At 34.7% G+C, this 22,408-nt stretch overlaps 3 protein-coding genes across 8 annotated transcripts; 1 reads left to right on the forward strand and 2 right to left on the reverse strand.

Moving 5' to 3' along the window:
* Positions 1-398: 398 nt before the first annotated feature.
* LOC120250193 lies at positions 399-914 on the reverse strand. Its single transcript, XM_039258984.1, has one exon. The coding sequence runs from the start codon at positions 873-875 to the stop codon at positions 465-467; it is 411 nt and encodes a 136-aa protein (XP_039114918.1). The 5' UTR covers positions 876-914; the 3' UTR covers positions 399-464.
* A 4,436-nt stretch (positions 915-5,350) lies between these two features.
* Positions 5,351-10,791, forward strand: LOC120249703 (cycloartenol-C-24-methyltransferase 1-like). Of its 6 annotated transcripts, none has more exons than XM_039258305.1 (13): positions 5,351-5,369; positions 6,368-6,477; positions 7,725-7,791; positions 7,928-8,001; positions 8,130-8,214; positions 8,328-8,383; positions 8,854-8,908; positions 9,013-9,060; positions 9,153-9,236; positions 9,364-9,564; positions 10,239-10,364; positions 10,445-10,542; positions 10,626-10,791. In XM_039258305.1, exons 2-13 carry the CDS (start codon positions 6,395-6,397, stop codon positions 10,684-10,686), a joined length of 1,038 nt encoding a protein of 345 aa, XP_039114239.1. In that variant the 5' UTR covers positions 5,351-5,369; positions 6,368-6,394; the 3' UTR covers positions 10,687-10,791. The 6 variants fall into 6 exon arrangements, with proteins under 6 accessions (XP_039114239.1, XP_039114240.1, XP_039114236.1 ...); XM_039258306.1 differs by lacking the exon at positions 5,351-5,369 and adding an exon at positions 5,577-5,696; XM_039258302.1 differs by lacking the exon at positions 5,351-5,369 and adding an exon at positions 5,703-5,906.
* A 179-nt stretch (positions 10,792-10,970) lies between these two features.
* Positions 10,971-17,429, reverse strand: LOC120249702 (sugar transport protein MST4-like). Its single transcript, XM_039258301.1, has 5 exons — positions 17,172-17,429; positions 16,218-16,540; positions 12,184-12,308; positions 11,811-12,099; positions 10,971-11,714 (listed from the first exon to the last, which is right to left on the reverse strand). The coding sequence occupies exons 1-5, from the start codon at positions 17,302-17,304 to the stop codon at positions 11,085-11,087; spliced, it is 1,500 nt and encodes a 499-aa protein (XP_039114235.1). The 5' UTR covers positions 17,305-17,429; the 3' UTR covers positions 10,971-11,084.
* Positions 17,430-22,408: the final 4,979 nt, after the last annotated feature.

Here is a 22,408-nt window from a genome sequence, read left to right on the forward strand (position 1 = left end):
ATCATCAACAACAACAAGATTTATTTATTTTTTCTCCATTTAATCTCATGCAAAATGAAGGTACTCAATTAGATCTCAATATCTCCAATTTTTCAAAACATCATCATCAACAACAACAAGATTTATTTATTTATTCTCCATTTAATCTCATGTCACATGAAGGTACTCAGTTAGATCTCAATATCTCCAATTAGATCTCAATATCTCCAATTTTTCAAAACATCATCATCAACAACAACAAGATTTATTTATTTTTTCTCCATTTAATCTCATGTCACATGAAGGTACTCAATTAGATCTCAATATCTCCAATTTTTCAAAACATCATCATCAACAACAAGAAGATTTATTTATTTTTTCTCCATTTAATCTATAAGCCATATATTATTTAAATCACATTTAAAAAAAAAACTCAAACTGATGTACATATTAACAATAAAAAAAAAACAAGAGAAAAAGAAAAGCTAGTGCATGGCCGTCCAAGCACAATAAGCACAAACTATCTTCTGAGAAATATAGACATAAACAGCAAAAGAGAAACTCATGAGAAACAAGTCCTTCCAGTCTCCCTTTTGTTTTGGCCTCAAACACTCCTTCAAACCCTTTCCAAGCTTCTCAACTTCTCCATATATGACATGCTGTGCTAAACTCAACCCTTTCTTCTTCATCTTCTTCTCAACCCCTTTGTTTTCCTCATCTTCTGCTTTTTCTTTCTTATCTTCTCCAGGGCCAGGAGGAGCAGGACTCCTAAAAGACACAGAGCTTCTTATAATTGTGGTCTTTGAGCTGATGGATCTACAAGAGAGAAGGTGATCAGAGTTTTGTTGTTTGTTTTTGAAAGGGTTACAGTTGAAGGAGAGAGTAACCATTGCCATTGTTAATAAGAGATTCAGATGGATATTGAAGAAGATATAAAAACTTGTTATCATATCACTAGTGTTTTTGCCTTCAAAGAAATATCTTTGTGAGGTGGCAATGGTGGACCTACTCACTTTTGTCTTGGTAATGACTATATTTTTCATCTAGCTGGCAAGAGTTGAACAGAAAAGATAAGTTTGGATACAAACTCCAATCTCCATGACTTTCACGTTCCACCAAAAACATACAAAGTTTTTTTTGTGTGAATAACAGATGAAAGTAAAAAGGTTTTACTGACATTCTAGGAGAAATCACAAGTAGGATAATGAGTTGATAGACTTTTAGCCACACCTGATATTCACTGGAAAAGAGCCTACTTTTTTTTTTTTTGGTCTATAAAGTACAGAGTGTGCAGCAGTATCTGAATAATAGCCACACAAAACTTAGCCATAGAGACTAGATAACAGTTGCGTTTTGGAGCAGAAATCCAAATTACATTATCTAAAAATTAAGCAGTGACTATAAATTTGAGAGTGGTGGTAAAGGTGAACAAAGCAAACAGACTGAGCTGATGGAGAGACTAGAGAAGCAGGTGGCAGGTTCTTCTCTCAAGAGAAATCAAGAGCAGGAAAACAAGTCCTCATTTTCATGCACTGAATCTGGTATAAAGGAATTCCACTATCAGAAGATCACTGAAGGTGATGAACTCCTCAGCACATATTCCCACGGAGGAAGACACAAGTCAGCTTCAGTGAAATGGCATCCTGGGTCAAGAAACGACCAGGAAATGCTCTGTTTCCATCTCCATAGATTCTGATCAGTGTATATATATATATATATATATGTTAATATTAATGTTAATCACTAGCAATATAGAGTTGGTTTGGTTGTGTTTGAATTGTAAGTATAGAATGCTTCAAAGGGTGCACTATCATGCTACTCTCATGCTTCACAACAAGGAGTTCTGTTAAAAGTTCAGAAACATTTTGTTTGATTGTTAATTCTTGTGATACTTTAGACAAACAAAACAAAGAATAAAAACTTTATCCCCAAACAAGAATATAAAATAGATCACTAACAGTACACAGTTGTTTATGTTTGAATTATAAGTATGAACTGCTTCAAAGGGTGCAGCAGTATCATGCTTCTCTCATGCTTGACAACAAGGAGTTCTATTGAATGTTCTCAACTCTTTTATTTTTTTATTTTTTTTTGTTTAGAGACGTGATTGTTAATTCTTGTGATACTTTGAATAAACAAAAGAGAGAATGAAACTTTATCCCCAAACAAGAATGGAAGGTGGATCAGAGACGTGTGATTGGTGCCTGAAACATGCACAGCACGTGGAGTGGAAGAACACAGCAGAGACCAACATGGCCGGCCAGTTGGTGTGACGAGGCCACATGCTTGCCATGTTGATCACCTTGCTCCATGCTCTTTCTCCATTTTCCTCCTTTGGACCACCATCAACAGACTTGTGCCATTATTAATTATACATTACACATGGATGGATAAAGGATATTTGGAGATAGGAAGTGGGAAGTGGGAAGTGGGAAACATGTGGTCATGATTCATGTTGAAAAGTGTTAGAAAATTAAAGGATATTTAATCAATAATTGATTGATTATCTGGTTTCAACCACATCAACACTAGTCCATGTAATAAACGAACATTTTTTTATAGAAACTTCTCAAGTGCAAGACTTTTCAAAACACACATTATTCTCTTCAATTTTTTTTTAAAAAAAATAAAAAATAAAAAATAAGAAGGATGAACTACAATTTATTAGAACTTAGAGAAAGAGTTGAGGGATAAATAGAAAAGGAGAGCACATAGGATAAGAAGCGAGACAGGAGAATAAAGAATGGATCAGGGGGCAAACAAATAAAAAGGAAAAACTATAAAGGTTGCACAAAAGTGTCAAGCAATGTTAGTATCATGAGAGGAGATTCGAGAATGGGGTTATGAACCCAACAATAACTGATTGATTGACAGACTCTCTGGGCCAAGAGCTAAAAGAACCCATAAAATTTGAGACTTCATTTGATTGTTAGGATTGCCTGCTCTAATTTAGATTTTTCTTTCTCTAGAGCTGTAAGAATCCAGGCTAACAATCTATGATTAGTTTTAGTATTAATCAAAGAATGAGACAGTGCAGTGCAAATGAAAATATGGCAAAAAATGGGTCTATTTAGTCCAGCACCACACTTTGTAGTCCATTCCATCAGACAAAATCTTAGTAAACTTGCATGAAGATTTGCAAGTCTTTCATTAATGAATGAGATAAGCATATGTTGAAAATCATGCACACAGATTTCAGGGAAATGACTAGGAGAGAAATAAGTCATGCCAAATGTCTTTGGGGACTTTGCTTTCTAATTAGCAATAGTGCCAAACAAGGGTGCAAAACTATCTTTGATGGCAAATAAGATATTGATTTGAGAGGCGGGAAGACAATTAAGGATCTCACGTTAGAAAAAAAAGATTTTATTGAGAAAAGGGGAGTGGAGGGAAAAATCCCAAAAACTAATCTTTGAAGCTAATTGATGAAAATGACTTCTATTACCATTTACCCAAGAAGGCATCATTAAAATCTTGAAAAGCTAGGATGCACCGTCCCCATGCTCCCCCCCCTCTTTATATATTCTCTCAATTTTTCACCTTTAAAATCGTGTCATTTAAGCGGAACACAGCAATCACATTTTTCCTTTTAATGTTATAAATGTTTTTATTATTATTGATAAGATTGATTATTTTCTAATTGCTTAGATCAATGCAACCTCTGACTCGGCCAAGCTTTATCTAGCAGAGTCTCTACTCATGATCAGGTGTAGCCTTAGTTTTGCAACCTCCAGGAACTCTGCCGACTTGCAAGCTTCTATGGTGCCTCTCTAATTACCCCCTCCCCTCTTATAGCTTCAGGCTTCTTCTTTCGTTTTGGTCGTGTTGTTGTTATTGCATTTTGTTTTTTTTGTTTTTGTCGTGTTGTCTTTTTGTCATGTGACCCCAAGTGTTTTGGTCGTTCTTATCTGTTGTTTGTTTAGCTGTTTTTTTGGTTTGTTTTATTTTTTTTATCCATATTTTTTTAATGGATTTATAATTTATCTTTTTTTTTTAATAATTTTTTTTAAATAAAAAGTTTATAACTTTTCCGGTGGTCCACTTCATGTTTTTGATCAGCTATAACTGTCGGTGTTTGATCAAGACAACCACTCTATCAACGACCAGCAATACAACATGTGTAAATAAATAAATAAAAAATAAAAAATTATATTATATATATATATATTTGAGAACTTATTTATGAACTATTTTAAGATATACTCAAATTTCAATTTAATAATTCTATCAATATTTTTTTTATACAATACAACAACCTAGCAATAAAATACTCCATACAATCTTTTTTATCTATAATGTTTTTACTTATTTATTTAAGAATTTGTAAAGCATTAAATATTTTTTTTTTTCAAATTTACTGTAGTTTTTATAATTTTAAATAAATTATATTAAACTACATATTTTTTTTAAACATAGGAGTAGTTTAAATAAAGATAATATTGAAAAGAGTAATGATATTTTTACCGAATAGATTTTTTGAATAGGTTTCCCGAATGATGTGGATGCTAAGTTGGCATCCATGCATCCACGTCATTCCTTCTTTATCTTCTTTTTTTTTATAAAAAAAAATAATTTTTTTTATTATTTAAATCCTAAATTTAAACATTTAATCGTAATAGATAAAAACTTGATAAACCGAAAACCCACGTCCTAAACCCTAAACTGGAAAACACATTGTGTTTTCCAGTTTAGAGTTTAGGGCAAAGGATTTAGGGTTTAGTATTTATTATTTAGGGCAAAGGATTTAGGGTTTAGTATTTATTATTTAGGGTTAAGTTTTTAGATTTTTAGGGTATAGATTTTGTAGTATTTGGGTTTAAGATTTTAAATATAATTTTATAATTTTTTTTAAAATTAAAATTTTAAGGATTTTTAAGGTTTAAATTTAAATTTTATATAAAAAAATGACATGGATGAAGATGTGAGCATCCACGTCATTCGGAAAATCTATCCGGTAAAAATAGCATTACTTTATTGGAAAATTAATATATTTTTTATAAATTTTAGATTATTAACTAATTTTAATTGATATTTTAATCTATATAATAATTTAGTTAAAATGGATAAGGCAAAAAAGATGAGGAGTAAAATATATGATTAAATATGAATAATATAATATATGTGATTATGCACGTAATGATATATATAAAAAAAACATTTTATAATTAAATAATAATTAAAAAATTATTTTCCCCAATATACTTGTTCCTCAACAGAAAGCCTGACAAGCCAAGCGGGCCACAAGTGCCATTTGCTTTGTAAACCACATGATTGCATTAACTGACTAATTAATGATATTTAAATTTATGTACTCCATATATATACAATAAACAATGGGCTCAGAGAGAAAGGAGAGGGGAGAAGCCAAGAAGGTGAGGCAAGCCTTTGAGGTATTTCACATCTCAAGTTAAAATTTTTACAAGCAAAACACTCTTCATAGATTTTACTGCAAAGTTTTCATCATAGCAGATAATGTAGGGACATGCTTGCATGAAAAGATCCATAGAAAAAGACACCTCTAAGTAACATCCATTAATGGTGATTGGTCACTACTGAGTACTGATACACAAAGAATTAGAAAGAGGAATCCAGCCACATGAAAGCTAGACAACCAGAAAAAGTTCACAGCTTTTTTTTAGTAGAATAGAGGAAAAAAAAAAAAAAAATTCAAATTTTGATGTTAATCCTGAACCCAACGATAGTTGCCAGGGAAAAAGGTTTGAATTGATAAGCTCAGGAATGCGTTTGCTGGCAAGCTTTGTCATTTATGTGCTGTTCATTTGGAACCAGCTCATCGGTTCTATAAACCAGGGATCTCAACCCCTGATTTCCCTTTTATTCCGTATTATATTTATACCCTTCGCTCTCTCTCTCATAAAAATCCAAACTTTCTCTTCTTCCATACTTCTCTTTCGCGAAGGTAGAGTGTGAGTCCTTCTCTCCATCTTGTTTCTCTGTTGCTGTGTTTTTCTAGTGCGCATTGTTGTTAAATTAAATCCCTGGCCTTCAAAAATCCATTTTTTTTTCTTTAAAAACAGGGAAAAGTCCCTTTTTGAGAAAAAGAAGTAAGGCTACTTTGATTTATGTGATGTTTTTGCTGGTATTCGTGCTATTCATCGGCCTTTTTGAACTTTTGGTCCTTTTTAGATAGTGCGCGTGCCATTCCTTTTCCTCAATAGAAGATCGGCTTTCTACTTTTACAGTTGTCTCTCGGCTTTTACCTTTGATATCTTTCTTCTGTTGTCATTGCTCTCCTCTTCGTATTTCCTCTTTGTCTGTAATTTTCTATTCGATCTTATTTGATTTTTGTTCCTTTCATTGATTGTAAGAGGTGCTCTTTTTTGCTCTCTCCTTTTTATGATAAAAAGACGTTTTTTTTTTTTGGCAGATTTTTTTTTGACGGTGGGATTGGAGAATGTCGAAGTCTGGAGCTCTGGATCTTGCCACTGGAGTGGGTGGAAAGATCAACAAGAAGGAAGTTCAATCGGCTGTTGAACAGTAATGCTTTTTTCTTTGTCCTTCCTCTTTCCTTTGTTTCTCTTCTTTTTTTGTTTCACTTTTAGATTCATTAATGGCTTCAATTTTTTTTCCATTTATGGCTTCAAAAAGCTTATCTGTTTGTTAAGATCTTTGTTGAGAGATTGAATGTTCATGCTTCAAAAATTTGTGGCGATGTTTAAAAGTACATGAAGATGAGGCCTTTTGTCTTAACAAATTAATTTCACTTGAATGATCTATGTACTGCTGATGTTTTGATGTTTGATGGTTTAGTTTAACCCTATCATTTTCAGATGTTGAAATTGGAGGTTTGATCTGAAGATTTCTCCAAGTGTAGTTAACAATCTTGGAATTCCCTGTTTCAGGAATAGCTAATGTCCTCGCAATACTTATATTATAATAATCCTGAAGCCTTCTCGTGGTCTTTCACTAGCTTCTGTCATTATATATGTTTGTGACAGTAAAAAGGAAGCTATAATGTGGATCCTAATTCTTTTGCCAGGGCTGCAGCTTACAGACTATGTTGGAGTTTGAATTCTCAAGAATGTCTTTCCCTTAAACATTAGTTAGAATAGAGAAATGCTTACATAAACTTTTTAAAATTCTCTTTTTTATACTAGTATTTTAATATTCCATTATTGATTGATGTGTAATCTATAGATTTGAAGTATGAAACAATGGTTTTATATCTATAAAGTTAACATAATCTTTTCTGTTCTAAACTCATGCAAATCTTCAATGTTCACATGCCATTTTACTGGTTATTTCAAGATATGAAATACAGCCAGAAACGTTTGTCCCTCTTGTCAGAACTCATGTGTTCTATCTACCATTAATGCATGGACATCTAACTGATCAACCTTTACATTTAAGTATCATCTTCATGAAAAATGTGCTTTATTCAATTGTTATTGTTCAGTGTTGTGCATTATTATGTAATCAGTTATATTATGGATCTTTTGAACTAGCAACGCTTTGTATTTTTCTAGCAATCTCTATCAATAATTATATTCTATATGCATCTCCCGTTTCTTCTATGAGATTGCTCACTGGAATCTTTCTAGCTGGCCCTTTCTTTGAAGCACATGCTTTTGTTACTCCCAACTCCGGATAAGCAGTGTCTCCACTCTTCCTAATCATTTTTTTTATGAAATAAAATTCTTAGCTGTATCAAGAAGCAAGAACTGCTAATTGCCACAATGAAATAATTTTGTAAAGTTGTTCATGGTTTTTTGTTTGTCAACTAGGTATGAGAAATATCATGTCTGTTTTGGAGGGGATGAGGAAACCCGGAAAACAAACTACAGTGATATGGTGAGAAAAGAATTATAAACCTCTTCTCCTGGACTATGTTTCACCGTAAAATATATCTGCTTTTCAATTTTCTTTTCATCAATATGAAATTTAGTGTCTTATTCTGATATGCGGAGTCAATCATATGGTGCCTCAGGTAAATAAATACTATGACCTGGCCACCAGCTTCTATGAATTTGGTTGGGGGGAGTCTTTTCACTTTGCTCACAGGTAAGTTCCAGACCGTAAAATTTTAGAAATTTATTGTTTTGAAGGTAAATGTGATCATGATAATGATGCACTGTTCTGTTTTGACAATGAAAATGAAGTTATTCATGTTAAAGTTTGAACTTTTGAAGATGGGTGGGAGAGTCTTTACGTGAGAGTATTAAGCGTCATGAACACTTTCTTGCCCTGCAGTTGGGCTTGAAAAGAGGAATGAAGGTTCGTAATTCTTTTTGTTTATTTTGTTGTTTTGGCATTTACGTATCGTTTTGAGCTTGCGTCATGTGTTGATACTCGAATAACTTTTTTACCTTGTTGCATTGTTATTTTAGGTGTTGGATGTGGGATGTGGGATTGGTGGACCTCTACGAGAAATTGCAAGATTTAGGTAATCCCCATCTTTTTCCTAACTTTGCACTGTCTCACTGAACCTTTACATGAAAATTTTTGTCTTTTGAATTGTCAAGCTATATCCTAAGGCACATCTCTTGATGATCACTTCTGATAGTGGTTTATGTAAGAAAACACACTGAGTTGAAACATTCGGATGTGATGACTGCCGAATGTTTTTGTATGAAAATTGTCAGAATGAAGAATCTCTTTCTTTTACTGTATCATGCATCATTTTTCAGTGTCAAATAAGAAACTTTTATGGAGAAAGCCTTTCAACATTTCCCCTTCCCTGTTTTAGTTGTATTTGTAATTCTTAATATTTGAAGCTTCAGTATTCAGTAGGGATATGGAATAACAAAGATGAGAATGCCAAAATTAACTACATTGGACCTCTTGTTGGAATTTTAAGCAAACTAAGTTGAATTACAATGGCTGTTAACGGGTATATTTATCCATTAAATGCAGCTCAACATCTATTATCGGATTGAATAACAATGAATACCAGATATCAAGGGGAATAGTAAGTGCCTTCACTCTCTTCTTGACATTGCAAAGCTTTAGCACCAAGTTTCCATTGTTTGAAACTGTGAGATTTTAAAACTTAGATGATCGCAATTTCAATAGGAATTAAACCGTGTGGCTGGTTTGGACAACACTTGCGACTTTGTCAAGGTACAATTACCATCTGACGATTTGTTATACTCAGAGATGGACAAACAAATTTTACTATCCTCATATTAATGTTATTATTTCCCATAATGCAGGGTGATTTCATGAAAATGTCATTCCCTGACAACACATATGATGCCGTGTATGCAATCGAAGCCACATGCCATGCACCTGATGCAGTATGTGATTATATATATATTTTTTGGTATTAACTGTTGTGATATGTTTTTAATATCACATGGTCATTCTTGATTTTTTTTTTAATTTCTGAAATGTATTCATGATCTGTGTTACTGGTCTGTGCAGATGGGATGCTATAAGGAAATTTACAGAGTATTGAAGCCTGGCCAGTGTTTTGCTGCCTATGAATGGTGCATGACTGATCATTATGATCCCAATAATGAAACTCATAAAAAAATTAAGGCCGAAATTGAGCTCGGCAACGGCCTACCAGATGTGAGATCAACAGCTCAGTGTCTCGAAGCCTTGAAACAGGCTGGTTTTGAGGTAAAAACTTAACTTTGTTAATTAAATCCATTGGCAACAATCTTGATATTTGTATTAGGCTGCATTTGGAATGACTGATAAATGGGAATACAACAAACCATAACACTTTTGGTGCTTGTGGAACATAACTAAGAACCAGATTTTTGTCTTGAACATAGTTTTAATGAGTTGTTATACTCATTTATACCCTTCATCTTTTAAATTAATGGCTTTATATCCTAAATGATGTTATGATTTAATTAGTCTAGTAATAATTATGTAATTTTTTTTTGGCTATGATAATAATCTTGGCTATTGGATTAGTTTTTATTAAATATTTAGTATTTGATATGATTCAAATCTTGAAGAAATTAAATTGACTAAAAGGTAATTCAAATAGTAAATTAAAACAATGTTTAGAAATTTAAAATGAAAACAGTAGGAAACAATAAACGCATATGAGTATTTGAATTATTGGATATATATTTGTAAATTATTCTATCATTGCTTAATTTATTAATTGTAAACATCAGTAAGTGTAGTGTTTTGTTTTGTCCATTTTATATAGAATAGTAGAGATGAAGAAAAATCTTGTTATTTCTGCTGAGTGTTGTCAGGTCTAGTTTGATGCTTGTTATCTTGTCTGAATTACTAAACGCTAGCTTAGCACACTGTAAATGATTGGTGTCTTACAGGTTATATGGGAGAAGGATCTCGCAGCAGACTCACCAGTGACTTGGTATCTGCCTCTCGATACTAGTCGGTTCTCCATAACTAGCTTCCGTTTGACAGCATTCGGACGTTTCGTAACAAGAACCATGGTACATTTGAGCTTGTGCACTCTCCGAGGTCGGTTGTGCTTGTTTGTTTAGTGTACTAAAATTTGATTTGTGAACTGCAGGTCAAAACACTAGAGTACGTGGGTCTTGCGCCCGCAGGAAGTGAACGGGTTTCATCCTTCTTAGAGAAAGCTGCTGAAGGACTTGTGGAAGGTGGAAGGTGTGTTAATTTTCGGTCTCGCATGCTTATTAAGTTGTGTGTTACCTGAAAACTGCTCACAAAAAATATATTTGATTTGGCAGGAAGGAGATCTTCACACCAATGTATTTCTTTTTGGTCCGAAAGCCCTTATCGGATTCTTGAGAGCATTTTCTCCATCCATTGAAAATCTCCAAGATTCTTAACATTTGAAAGTTTTAGCTTAAGAAACTGATTTATTTATTTTCAATTAGAAACTATTAGCCGTTCTTTGCGTTTGGATTAAGTGGATAGCATTTAATATTATGTTTTATGACTGTTGCAATTGCCATTTCCTCTGTTAATTGTCTTTTGGATGTGATGATTTTCTGCTGTATCACATTAATATAAGTTGGTTTTCCTCTGTTAATAGTTTCCAGTACTGTCAGAACAAAGCGCATGTCTAATATAACTATGGGACTGTGAGGGACAGAGGCCATGTCCATCTGAGATAGAATGAGACAACTATAACTATAAGCAGAACAAACTAAGGCTGCAGTTCAGTAGCGCCATTGCTGTAGTTCTTAGGCCCATCTTAATGGATCATCATCATCAACATAGCGCTTCCAGAACCAGTGCTGCTTCCAGACTCTTTCGGTTATCTCCTCAATCGGTATATTCTTAGTCTCGGGGAGGAAGAAGAGGACAAAGATGGACATGACTACGACCCAACCAGCAAATAATATGAAGATGCCGGACTTTAATTGGCAAAGCATTGGGAGAAAAGCCTGAGCAATGGCAAAGGTGGAGAGAAGGTTCACGCATACAGCCACACTCTGCCCGGCCGGACGCACCTCCAGTGGAAATATCTCACTGGGGATGAGCCATCCGAGAGGCCCCCATGACCACGCGAAGGATGACACAAAGACGCAGACCATGACCACAACCAGGATGGCGTAGCCATGGCTTAAGTTGTCTGAATGGTCAGTCACTTTGATGCTGAAGACCACAGCAATGATCACTTCAGAGAGGAACATTTGCACACCAGCCTCTAAGAGCAACGCACGCCGGCCCACTTTGTCCACGAAGTAAATCGACACAACAGTGGACAACACATTCACTATTTGAATGATCACAGCTGCGAATCCCAGTGTTTTGAACAGCACAGGCGTATAGAAGATGATATTGTTGATGCCAGCGAATTGCTGGAAGATCTGCAAGCATTGCATTTGAGAAACCAACAAATCAACGGATTTCATACTTTTGAAATATGTTTTATATATACATTAACGATTGCAGGTTAGCAGTACCTGAAGAAAGATGGCGACAATGAGTTGGGGGCGATAGCGTCGCTGGAGAAGGTTACGGTAAGGATGCTTGACCTGTTGGGCAATGCGGCTGGCCTCAAGGATCTCATTGAACTCAGGCTCAACATTGTTTATCCCGCGAATGCGCTTGAGCACGGCCTTGCCTTCCTCGAGCTTGCCCCGCTCAATTAGACTGTTAGGCGTGTCGACCACTAACAGTGAGCCTACCGTCAATAGAAGAGCTGGGATTCCGGCAAGTGCCAGTGATAGTCTCCATCCCCACGGGTGTATCCTATATGCATTGATCCATTAGTAATTGTTATACATTTAATTTAATTTCATTGATAACAATAAGAATTCTATGAATGTGACTGACTTATTGGTTCTATAGTTGATGAGGTTGCCAAGGAGAATGCCGATAGTGACATTGAGCTGAAACAAGATGTTGAGACCCCCACGGATTCTTGTTGGAGCAATCTCTGATAGGAATAAAGGGACAGCCTGCCAAGTGCATTTTGTAATTTACATGCAGTACATTTAAAGGAGGGGTCAGCTTTTTCATGATGTGAGTATAGTAAAATATGTATATTAGACGGCTAACCTTTAGGGTGTTTGGATCCAAAGAATGGCTACCATATGAATGACATTGATTATATACACTAATATAATCCTATATTTGAATACATAACTATTAGAATGAAAATAAGTTATGTAGATAATGTAATTATTTACCGTTAAAGAATTGAACTATCCCAAAATTACGGAGAATGGGGAGTAATGAATACTTCCTCCGTTCCTTTTTACTTGTCATATTTACATAATTTACACCGATTAAGAAAAGTTAGGTAAAGTTAGTTGATTGCCTATATTTTATAAAAAAATCCATTATTTTCCAAAACTACCCTTATTTAAAACTCCACTAGTGGAGTATAAAATTTAATATTTAGTTGATTATGATTTATTGAAAATTGTACAAGTATATTAAATTAAAGGATAAATTTGAAAAAAATTATTTAATACTGCACAAAGTTTTAAATGTGACAAGTAAAAAAAAACAGAGAAGACCTCTAAAATGTAATAACTAAAAAGAAATGTAGGAAATACTATTTATGGTGAAATGATACTTTTACTTTGTTGGGTTATCAAGGAAATAAACCGGATTAGACGTGACTTTCTATGGTCTGGGACGGATTTGATTCATCCGCGCTGCAGACTCATAAACTGGCATAATATCTGTCGTGACCGCGACCAAGGGGGTTGGGGCATTTTGGACCTACATAATTTCAATCAGGCGTTAGTGGGAAAATGGTGGTGGAGATTTATGTCGGACCGCTCATGGTGTGGCGCCGAGGTAATTAAGTTCAACTATGGTATGGACCGTTGGAATATGTTCCCTAGGCAATCGGGGAGAATTTCCTTTTTTTGGAAAGGGGTGTTAAATTGTTTTCCGGCTTTTCGAAGTTGCATTGGGCATGACATTAACTATGGGAGGGAGACGCTATTTTGGAAAGATAGCTGGTTAAGTGGTAGAGCACTGATGTATATTTGGAAGGAGGAATTTGGTAGATCTTTGGAACCGAATGGAACTGTTAGTGACCTGTTTTTTCTTTTGTCACGGTCCCCATTCATGTAGGAGAAGGAAGTGAAGACTTTTATGGATCAGAGGCAAGTGCAGGAGGGGGTGATCGAAGACTCTAAAAGGTGGCGTCTTACTAGGAATGGGGTGTTCATAGTGAAATCATTCTACACATTCCTGACTAATGGTGGACTGCGGTGCCCTTTGGCGAAATTTTTCTGGAAAAGTAATTGCCCGAAGAAAATAAACATTTTTAATTGGCTAGCTTGGAAAAAAACATGATTCTAACCTTGGAGAACTTAGAAATCAGAAGATGTAACCGCCTACCGACGGCGACCTGTGTCTTGTGCAATGCGGCGACTGAGACGGTGGATCATCTCTTCTTGCAGTGCCCGTTGGCAAAGCAGGTGTGAAGATACTTCAATAGTTTGCTCGGTCTCCCGGATCTGCCAGATTGCCTTCATCTGGTTTGGGGGCTTGGAGATTATCTGTCAGACCGGCCTGTAGAGAGTTAGGGGTCTTAGTGGGGAAAACGATTGTGTGAAATCTTTGGCTTGCTAGAAATGACTGCATGTTTAATGATATTATGATGTCTGCTCATGCTCTAATTGTGAAGATTGATCGAATATTATTATCCTGGCTTTCTACAGTTAGTGGCAGATCGAGAGCAAAGATGGAGGAGCATTCTACTACCATCAGGCGCAGTTTGGAGTTTCTGAGCTCGATGTGGGAGGAGCAGGTTGTAGCATCCATTTCGGATGCAGGGCTATCTTCGCATTCTGACTAGTCGACTGAGTTCCTAGGGGAAGGTTGAGGCGGTTGTTTAGCCTCGTTTTGTGCTTTTATGTTGGTTTATATATGTTTTGTTCCACTTCTTGTGATTGGAATTTGTATGTTGTTCTTGTTTTAATTGAAGTGGTTTATCCACCTTTTAAAAAAAAATGATACTTTTACCTATGGTAAAGATTTAATTAAATAAAAAGCAATAATTTAAATAAATAATTATAATAAATAAATATTAACATAAATGGACTTATTTAAATATTTAGTTAGAATAATTAAATAATATTAATTAATATGAATCGTTTAATATACATATAAATATTTAGTAACTTGCCTATGAGCTTTACTTTTTTTTTTTACTCAATCTTGTCTCTCGTCTATATATATATATATATATATATATTTTACAATATCACTTTTCTATCAATATTAGACATTGAGAGGGCATTTATTTCAATGGAAAAAGTGATATAAAGTGAGAGAACTGCTACATTTTTTAAGCATGGGAAGTAATATCACTTTCAGTATTTTTTGTGTTCATTTGTCAAAAAAGTGATAATAGAATCGAATAAAAAAGGTGTTGAGTGGAGTTCTATTAATACAAAACAGGGACTTTGGAAGTGCAGGGAAGTCAGTTTTTATAGAGTGACTCATTTCCTCTCACTTTAATAAAAACAATGCTAATATGGGTTTAGCTTAAAATACACTTATGTTCTTAGGACTGATATTGATCGGCCAATGAGTTTGATATTAGAAGGCCCGAGCAGAACTGGTAAAACGGCATGGGCTCGGTCTTTTGGCCCCATAACTATATCTGTGGCCACATGGACTTCAATGCAAACACGCTCCGAAATGATGTTATGTACAATGTGATTGATGACGTCGCTCCTCAGTATCTCAAGCTAAAGCACTTGAAGGAGTTAATTGGTGCACATCAAGCCTAGCAGTCAAACTGTAAGTACGGGAAACCTGTTCAGATCCCAGGTGGTGTTCCTGCTATTATATTATGCAATGCTGGACCTGATTCCAGCTATTCAAAGTTTCTTGATAAATGTAAAAAATATTTCTCTAAGGCACTAGACCCGTCAGGATGCGGTGTTCGGGTTCATTTCCTTTCCCCTCTTCCGGCTCTCAGGTGACCTGTCTGGTTCTACATCGGTGACAGTGTGATCTACAAATTGCGATCATCACATACACATCTCTGTCGGCTACGTGCAATATGGATTCCCATACCGGACTCCTCATTACTGCACCATAGGTTGAGAGAGGCTTATATGTTTGGCAGTTAGATAATCCCTTGTATTTCAAATCGATTGAACATCACCAACGACCCTTTTGGTAAACTGTATGACATTGTCGTGATTCAGTTACAGTTCAACTATAATTTGAGGAGGGCAATTCAAATTCACAAATGCTAATTCACATTCAGATTTTTGACAACCCTACTTCCGAGTGGCTATGGTTTCCTTCATGTATTTAAAAATCGTCTTTTCTAAATAATCTTAGTATTATTTCCGTTAACAATGTAATTCATGCTGTGTCTTACTTTGTTAGCGGACTAGACCAACATGTACTCAACGTAGAACAGGATTTTAATGTAACTTTGAAAGGTGTCTAAGTTAGGAAGACGCAGAGATTGTAAAAGAGGGAGGTGTTATCTTGGACGTTAAGACCATGCTCTGAGATTTAGGATGAACCACTGGAGAGAGTCCTTTGGGTAAGGGTGAGTGAGAGTGGCCCTCCGGCAATCTAGAGAGGGTTATTCTTTATCTTTGTGAGGATGAGTGTGAAAGTTGTATTCATTGTTTTTCATCTCTTTTACTAGATTGTTGATCTTCGGGCTCGACCCCCAGACGTAGGCATGTTGTACCGAAATGAGTAACCAATTCATGTGTTTCTTTTCTCCTGTGTGTTTGATTTTACATTGAGTGTGTGTTTACTCTACATGACAGATTGAGTGAAAATCACCACTAACACTCCTCCGAAACTAACTATATATGTACCTAAAATTATAAATAATAATTAGATTGTGATTAATAACTGAGCCTGACCTGATTAGCAAAGCCAACACCGCAACCAAGTAGAATTCGACCAACGATGAGCATGGCCAAATTTTGGGCTGAACCATTGAAAATAACACCGGCAATGAAGAATGCTCCGGCGATGAGCATTGTTAGCCGGCGGCCAAGCCTTCTAGTTGTATAGGATGCGAACAATGTGGCTATTAGTCCGGCTAAGTAGAACAACGATGTGAACAGTTGTAGGCCTTGGTTGCCAAATTTGCAGTAGTTGTTCTCTAGGTGTTTTTCTTTTTCTTTACTATATACTTTAGGGAAAAATTTTAGGAGAAAATCATTCATTGATGTAACGCCACCTGTTATCATTAAAATATATGCTCATTAATTAATTATAAGTTAGACTTGACATTAATTTTGTAGGGCAGCAAATATAATAGTTACTAAAATATGATGGCCTACTTTTGATCAGTAGGCATGTAAATTGATGCCCTCTTATCTTTTAGAGGGAAAAAGGTAAAAGATAAAGCAAACCATACTATCCCTATTAAAACAAGCTAAAAAGAAAGGAAAAGATGTCCCCCCTTTTGCAAGAAGAGTTTAAAATCATTAGCCATTAATTTTTTTCATAGATACATCGTAGAAACAGTTTGGCTTCCATTGTTTTTTTCTTTTGGCTCTGGCCAGAAAGAAGAGAGATTAATGATTTTTTTTTAATAATTAAGTATGTCACATAGACTTTTCAAAAACCAAAATAAATTTATTAAATTTAAAAATCAAAATAGTTTGAAATATGTGATGATTTATATTAAACTATACCACAATATCTATTTCTTTACTATAATAATATTTAAAAATCAAAATAGAATGGATGAAACTAAAAAAGCAATGAAACACGTAGCCCATGTTCATTAAACAATCATACATGAATGAAAACAATAATATTAATCCTAAAAATTAAATTATATATAAAAAAAAGGTTCTTCTCACCAAAAACACCTATATCATAGCCAAACATCAAGCCTCCAGTTGCAGCCATGATGCAGGACATGATCACTATGGGAGTGATCTTGGCTTCAAACTGCCTGCCGGAGCCGGCCGACACTGCAAAACCTCCGGCCATCTTCCCACCCGTGTAGAAGATGAATCTCAAGATAAAGAAGAAGAAAAAGAAGATGGTGATGATAGAAAGAAAAACAAGAGAAATGGAATGAAGAGAAGAACAAGGCTGAAGTCATTGGCGGAGGGATGAGGGGTCAACGCAGTGCTCTTGGGCCCAAGGGTGTTCCTCCTAGCGAAGAAGGATCCCAGCGGCCCCACTTTTTAAATGTGAAATATTTCTATAAATTAATATATATATATATAATTTTTTAAAAATATATATATATATATATTAAAGAAATATATTTTCAGAAATCTATTGTTTCACCCTTTTATTATTTACAAATTTATTTATATAGTTTAAAAAAATTATTTGTATAAAAAATATTTGTAAAAACATGACAGTTTTATAAATTGGTATATAAAATATTAAAAACTATATTTTTAAAAAAATATTTGTTACAATATATTGTTTGGCCTTTCAATTTTTATTTGGATTCTCCAAAATGTCTGGCTGTGTTTTTTTTCACTTTTATTTAAATTCTTGGGGGCTATAGAGCTTCAAGATCAATTGGATCTACGGCTTTAGTGGAGAAAAGTGAGGATTAGAGAATCAAAAAGTTGAAGGACTCAAAAATTAATTTATAGATTTATTTATTATATTTTGAATAGAATTTTAGGGTAGTAATTGACTTATCTATCCTTTCAAAATATTATTATTTATTTTTATATTTTTAAAAAAATTTATAAAAACCACCGAGCTCATAATTTATTGATATTGAATTTTATGTATAGAGTCTTTATGTCCACCTAAAAAAAGTTTGAAGCTAAATTTACTATCTTTATATTAATGTTATGATTTCAATAACACAGAGTGATTTAATGAAAAGGCCATTTCCCGACAACATATATGATGCTATACATGCAATCAAAGTGATATGCCGTGCACCTGACATAGAATGTGACTATAATTTTTTTTTGTATTAACTGTTGTGATATGTTTTTAATATCATGCACTCATTCTTGATTTTTTTTTTATTACTAAAATGTAGTCATGATCTGTGTTATTGGTCTGTGCAGCTGGTATGCTATTAGGAGATTTACAGGATATTGTAGTGTTGAGGAGGAGCTGGACGATCAGAAGTGTGAGACGGAGTTTCTTTTTAAAAAATAAAATAAAATACTGCAGCAACCGCGAACGGTTACTGTAGCACTACAAATAGAGTTATGAAACCAAACTCTATCCCGAGAAAATCACTGCTTGAAGTACGCCAGTGAATTTGGCACTGTACCAATGCTACTGTAGCTCAGACACTGTAGAAAATGTATTGTAGCTATAATACTACTGTAGCCCATGAAGAAATCTTTAAAACCAAATTATTTTGAGATAATCACGGAGTGAAGCATGCCCGTGCTCCTTTCCTTGTAGCACATGCACTGTAGCACTAGAAGAAAATTAAAGTTCTGGAATAAACACGATCCAAGCATGATCACTGTCCCTTTGAATTTTCTAGATTTTCTTGCTCTTCCCCACTTTGAGTACAAAACTTATATCTAATCAATACAATAGAAATATCAAACAATAACAAGACTCAAAGACACACGATTTAGCGTGGAAACCCCCTTAAATCAAGGGGCGAAAAACCACATGACCCTAAAGCTACTTAACAATTTTTTCCACTATGTCAATAAAGGATTATGAGAGTTCTCTCTAACTCACTAGAGGATTACAAGCCCAATGGCTAACAAACATACACTAAGAGAGTGTCAATGATACAAGCAGCAACATCATCATCATCATGGATAGCAAACAAACATCAAGTAATGATCAAATGAAAGATTAAACCTAACAAATAGGTAGAGTTACTTGTAAAGGTCCTCCACCCAAAATTTGAGTAAGATCCACAGTATTGGCATCTGATCTTTTTGTCCTAACTCACACTTTTCCTCTTCTTCACTTGGTTTTTCTGATGGCTTCCTCTCTCTCTCTCTCTCTCTCACACACACACACACACACACACACACACACACAATGCAATCATGATCACACGCCTCTTTCATCCAAACAAAATGAGAGCTTTTAACCCCATGTGAAATTTTAGTTTCCCACTTGTTAGTTAAGCCCCACTAAATGGAGGCTGACTCAACATGAAGAATGGTGCATGACTGATCATTATGATCCCCCAATTGTGAAACTCAAAAAAAAATAAAATAAAATATTATTATTATTATTATTATTATTAAGCCCGAAATTGAGCTCCGAAATAGCGTGATCATTGTCTCGAAGCCTTGAAATAGGCGGATTTTTAGTTAAAAACTCAATTTTGTTAAATAAATACATTGTCCATATATGTATTAGACTACATTCAAAATGGGATAAAAGGGAAGAGAGCACAACAACCCATAACACTTTCGGTGCCGATGGAACATAACTAAACACCGGATATTTCGTGAACGTAGTTTTAATGAGTTGTTTTACTTATTATTCCCTTCATTTTTTAAATTGATTGCTTTATATCCTAAAAGACGTTCTGATTTAATTAGTTTAGGCCATGTAATATTTTTTTAATTTTGCTATCATAATAATCTTAGTAATTAATTTTATTTTTATTAAATATTCAATATATTTATTTAAATATTGATATGATTCAGATCTTAATAAGATTAAATTTCAAAAAATTAAATTAAAACAATGTCTTTAAATTTAAAATGAAGACACTAGCTTGAAAACAGCGGACTTTGGCATGATGTATTTGAATTATTGGAGATGTTTATGTAAATGATTCAATTATAGTTTAATTTACCAATTGTAAACAACAGTAAGTGTAATGTCTTGTACATTTTACATCAAATAGAAGAGATAAAAAAAAAATTTTGTTATGATCTACCGAGTGTTGTCCAGTTGTCCTGTCCAGTTCGATACTTGTCATGTCTCAATTACCAAATACTAGCTTAGTGCACTGTACATGATTGGGAGAAGGATCTCACAGCAGACTCACCAGTGACTTGGTATCTGCCACTTTATACTAGTCGGTTCTTCATAACTAGCTTCCGTTTGATAGCATTTGGACATTTCAATATCACATGAACCATGGTACATTTGAGCTCATGCACTCCCAAGTTGGTTGTGCTTGCTTGTTTAGTGTACTAAAATTTGATTTGTGAGCCATAGGTCAAAACAGTAGAGTTTGTGGGTCTTGCACCCGTCGGAAGTTGATGGATTTCGTTTTTCTTAGAGAAAGCCGCTGAAGGACTTGTGGAAAGTGGAAGGTATGCTAATTAATTTTGGGCTCGCATTCTTACTAAGCTGTATATGTTACTTGAAAACTGCTTACAATGTTGAGTCCAACCCATTTGGTGGGTTGATGAAATAATGGTTGGTCTCCAAGGCCCAAGTTAACAAAAATTATGTCAACTTTTGGAGACCAAAAGAGTAATTGACAAAAAAGGCTTAGATGATGGTCTTCCATCATTCATATGATTGATAATTTACTACAGTACCAATAAATAGTATAATGAACAGAAATTTTACTACAGTACTTTGTTGGCTGAAGTGTGACTTCCGCTGAAATTTTTCACTGTTGCATTACCTGAAAACCCCAACAACAAAAAATATATTTAATTTGCAGGAAAAAAGTTTTCACACATATGTACTTCTTTTTGGTCCAAAAGACCTTATCGGATTCTTGAGCATTTTCTCCATCTAGTGAAAGTCTCCAAGATGTGAGAAAGAGAATAAAAAGAACCAAGCTTTCAAGATCACACATACACTTGAACAAAACACACACTTTTTCAGTTGAACACTCACTGAATTAATTCTCATACATACTGACACTGCGATCAGCTTCAAAACTAAAGAGAAAGCAAAGATGCCAATCTGTTTAAATGCAGACACAACATCAATTACAAACAGTGAAATTCATAAAACAACAAACATAAGTAATATAATGATAGATGACAAAATAGGAGTCAACTAACTCCACTTAATCAGACACCAAACACAGCCATCAACAGGATTCTCCACTCAACATAATTATGAGCAAAATTCCTCAACATCCTCCCCTTAGCTTAGAAATTCTTCAGTCCTAAAGCCTCTCTATAATACTCAAATTTGCTGGATGAGAGAGCCTTAGTAAAGACATCTGCAACCTGCTCATTGGTGCTGCAATAAACAACATCTATCTCACCATTGCTCACAAGATCTCGAATAAAATGGAATCGAGTATCAATGTGTTTAGTGCGACCATGCATAGAAGGATTTTTAGTGATTGATATGGCTGATTTATTGTCACAAAATATGGCAGTAGGTTCACATGATTCTTCACTCAAATCCTTCAAGAGACGCCTTAACCAAACTGCTTCACAAGCAACTGAAGTAGCTGAAAGATATTCAGCTTATGTACTCGATAGAGCTGTAATCATTTGCTTCTTCGAACACCAAGCAATTGTTGCAGAACCGAGAGAAAAAATCCACCCAGTTGTGCTCCTTCTATCATCTAATGATCCACTCCAATCGCTGTCAGTGAAACCTCTGAGCTTGCAATCAATTGAATGGAAATAATGAAGCCCAAAACTCAAAGTTCCAAAGATATAATGCATAATTCTTTTCACAACACCCAAGTGGTGCATAGATGGAGCTTGCATATATCTAGAGACAATACCAACATCATACATGATGTCTGGCCTCATATGGGTTAAGTAGAGTAGACCTCCGACCATCATTCTATACCGAGAGGGATTAGCACATCCTGAATTGTCCTTCAATTGCAACTTTCATTTGCATTCATAGACGTAGAAGTTGGTTTACAATTCAACATTCCAGACTGTTTGGGCAACTCCTTTGCATATCTTTGCTATGACACAAATAATGATCCCTTCGATTGCTTCACCTCAAGCCCAAGAAAATATTTGAGAGGTCCAAGATCAGTCATTTCAAGTTTCTTCATCATACTTTCATTAAATTCTAGTAGCATTTCACATGATGATCCCATGTAGATAATATCATCTACATAGAGACACAACAACAATAAATCTGAATCTCCTTTGAGCTTCTTATAAACAGTGGGTTCATTGACACTTCGAGTGAAGCCAAATTGCTGGAAATGTTGATCAATGCAGTTGTACCA

Source organism: Dioscorea cayenensis, chromosome 19, assembly GCF_009730915.1.
Source record: "Dioscorea cayenensis subsp. rotundata cultivar TDr96_F1 chromosome 19, TDr96_F1_v2_PseudoChromosome.rev07_lg8_w22 25.fasta, whole genome shotgun sequence".
NCBI lineage: Eukaryota > Viridiplantae > Streptophyta > Magnoliopsida > Dioscoreales > Dioscoreaceae > Dioscorea > Dioscorea cayenensis.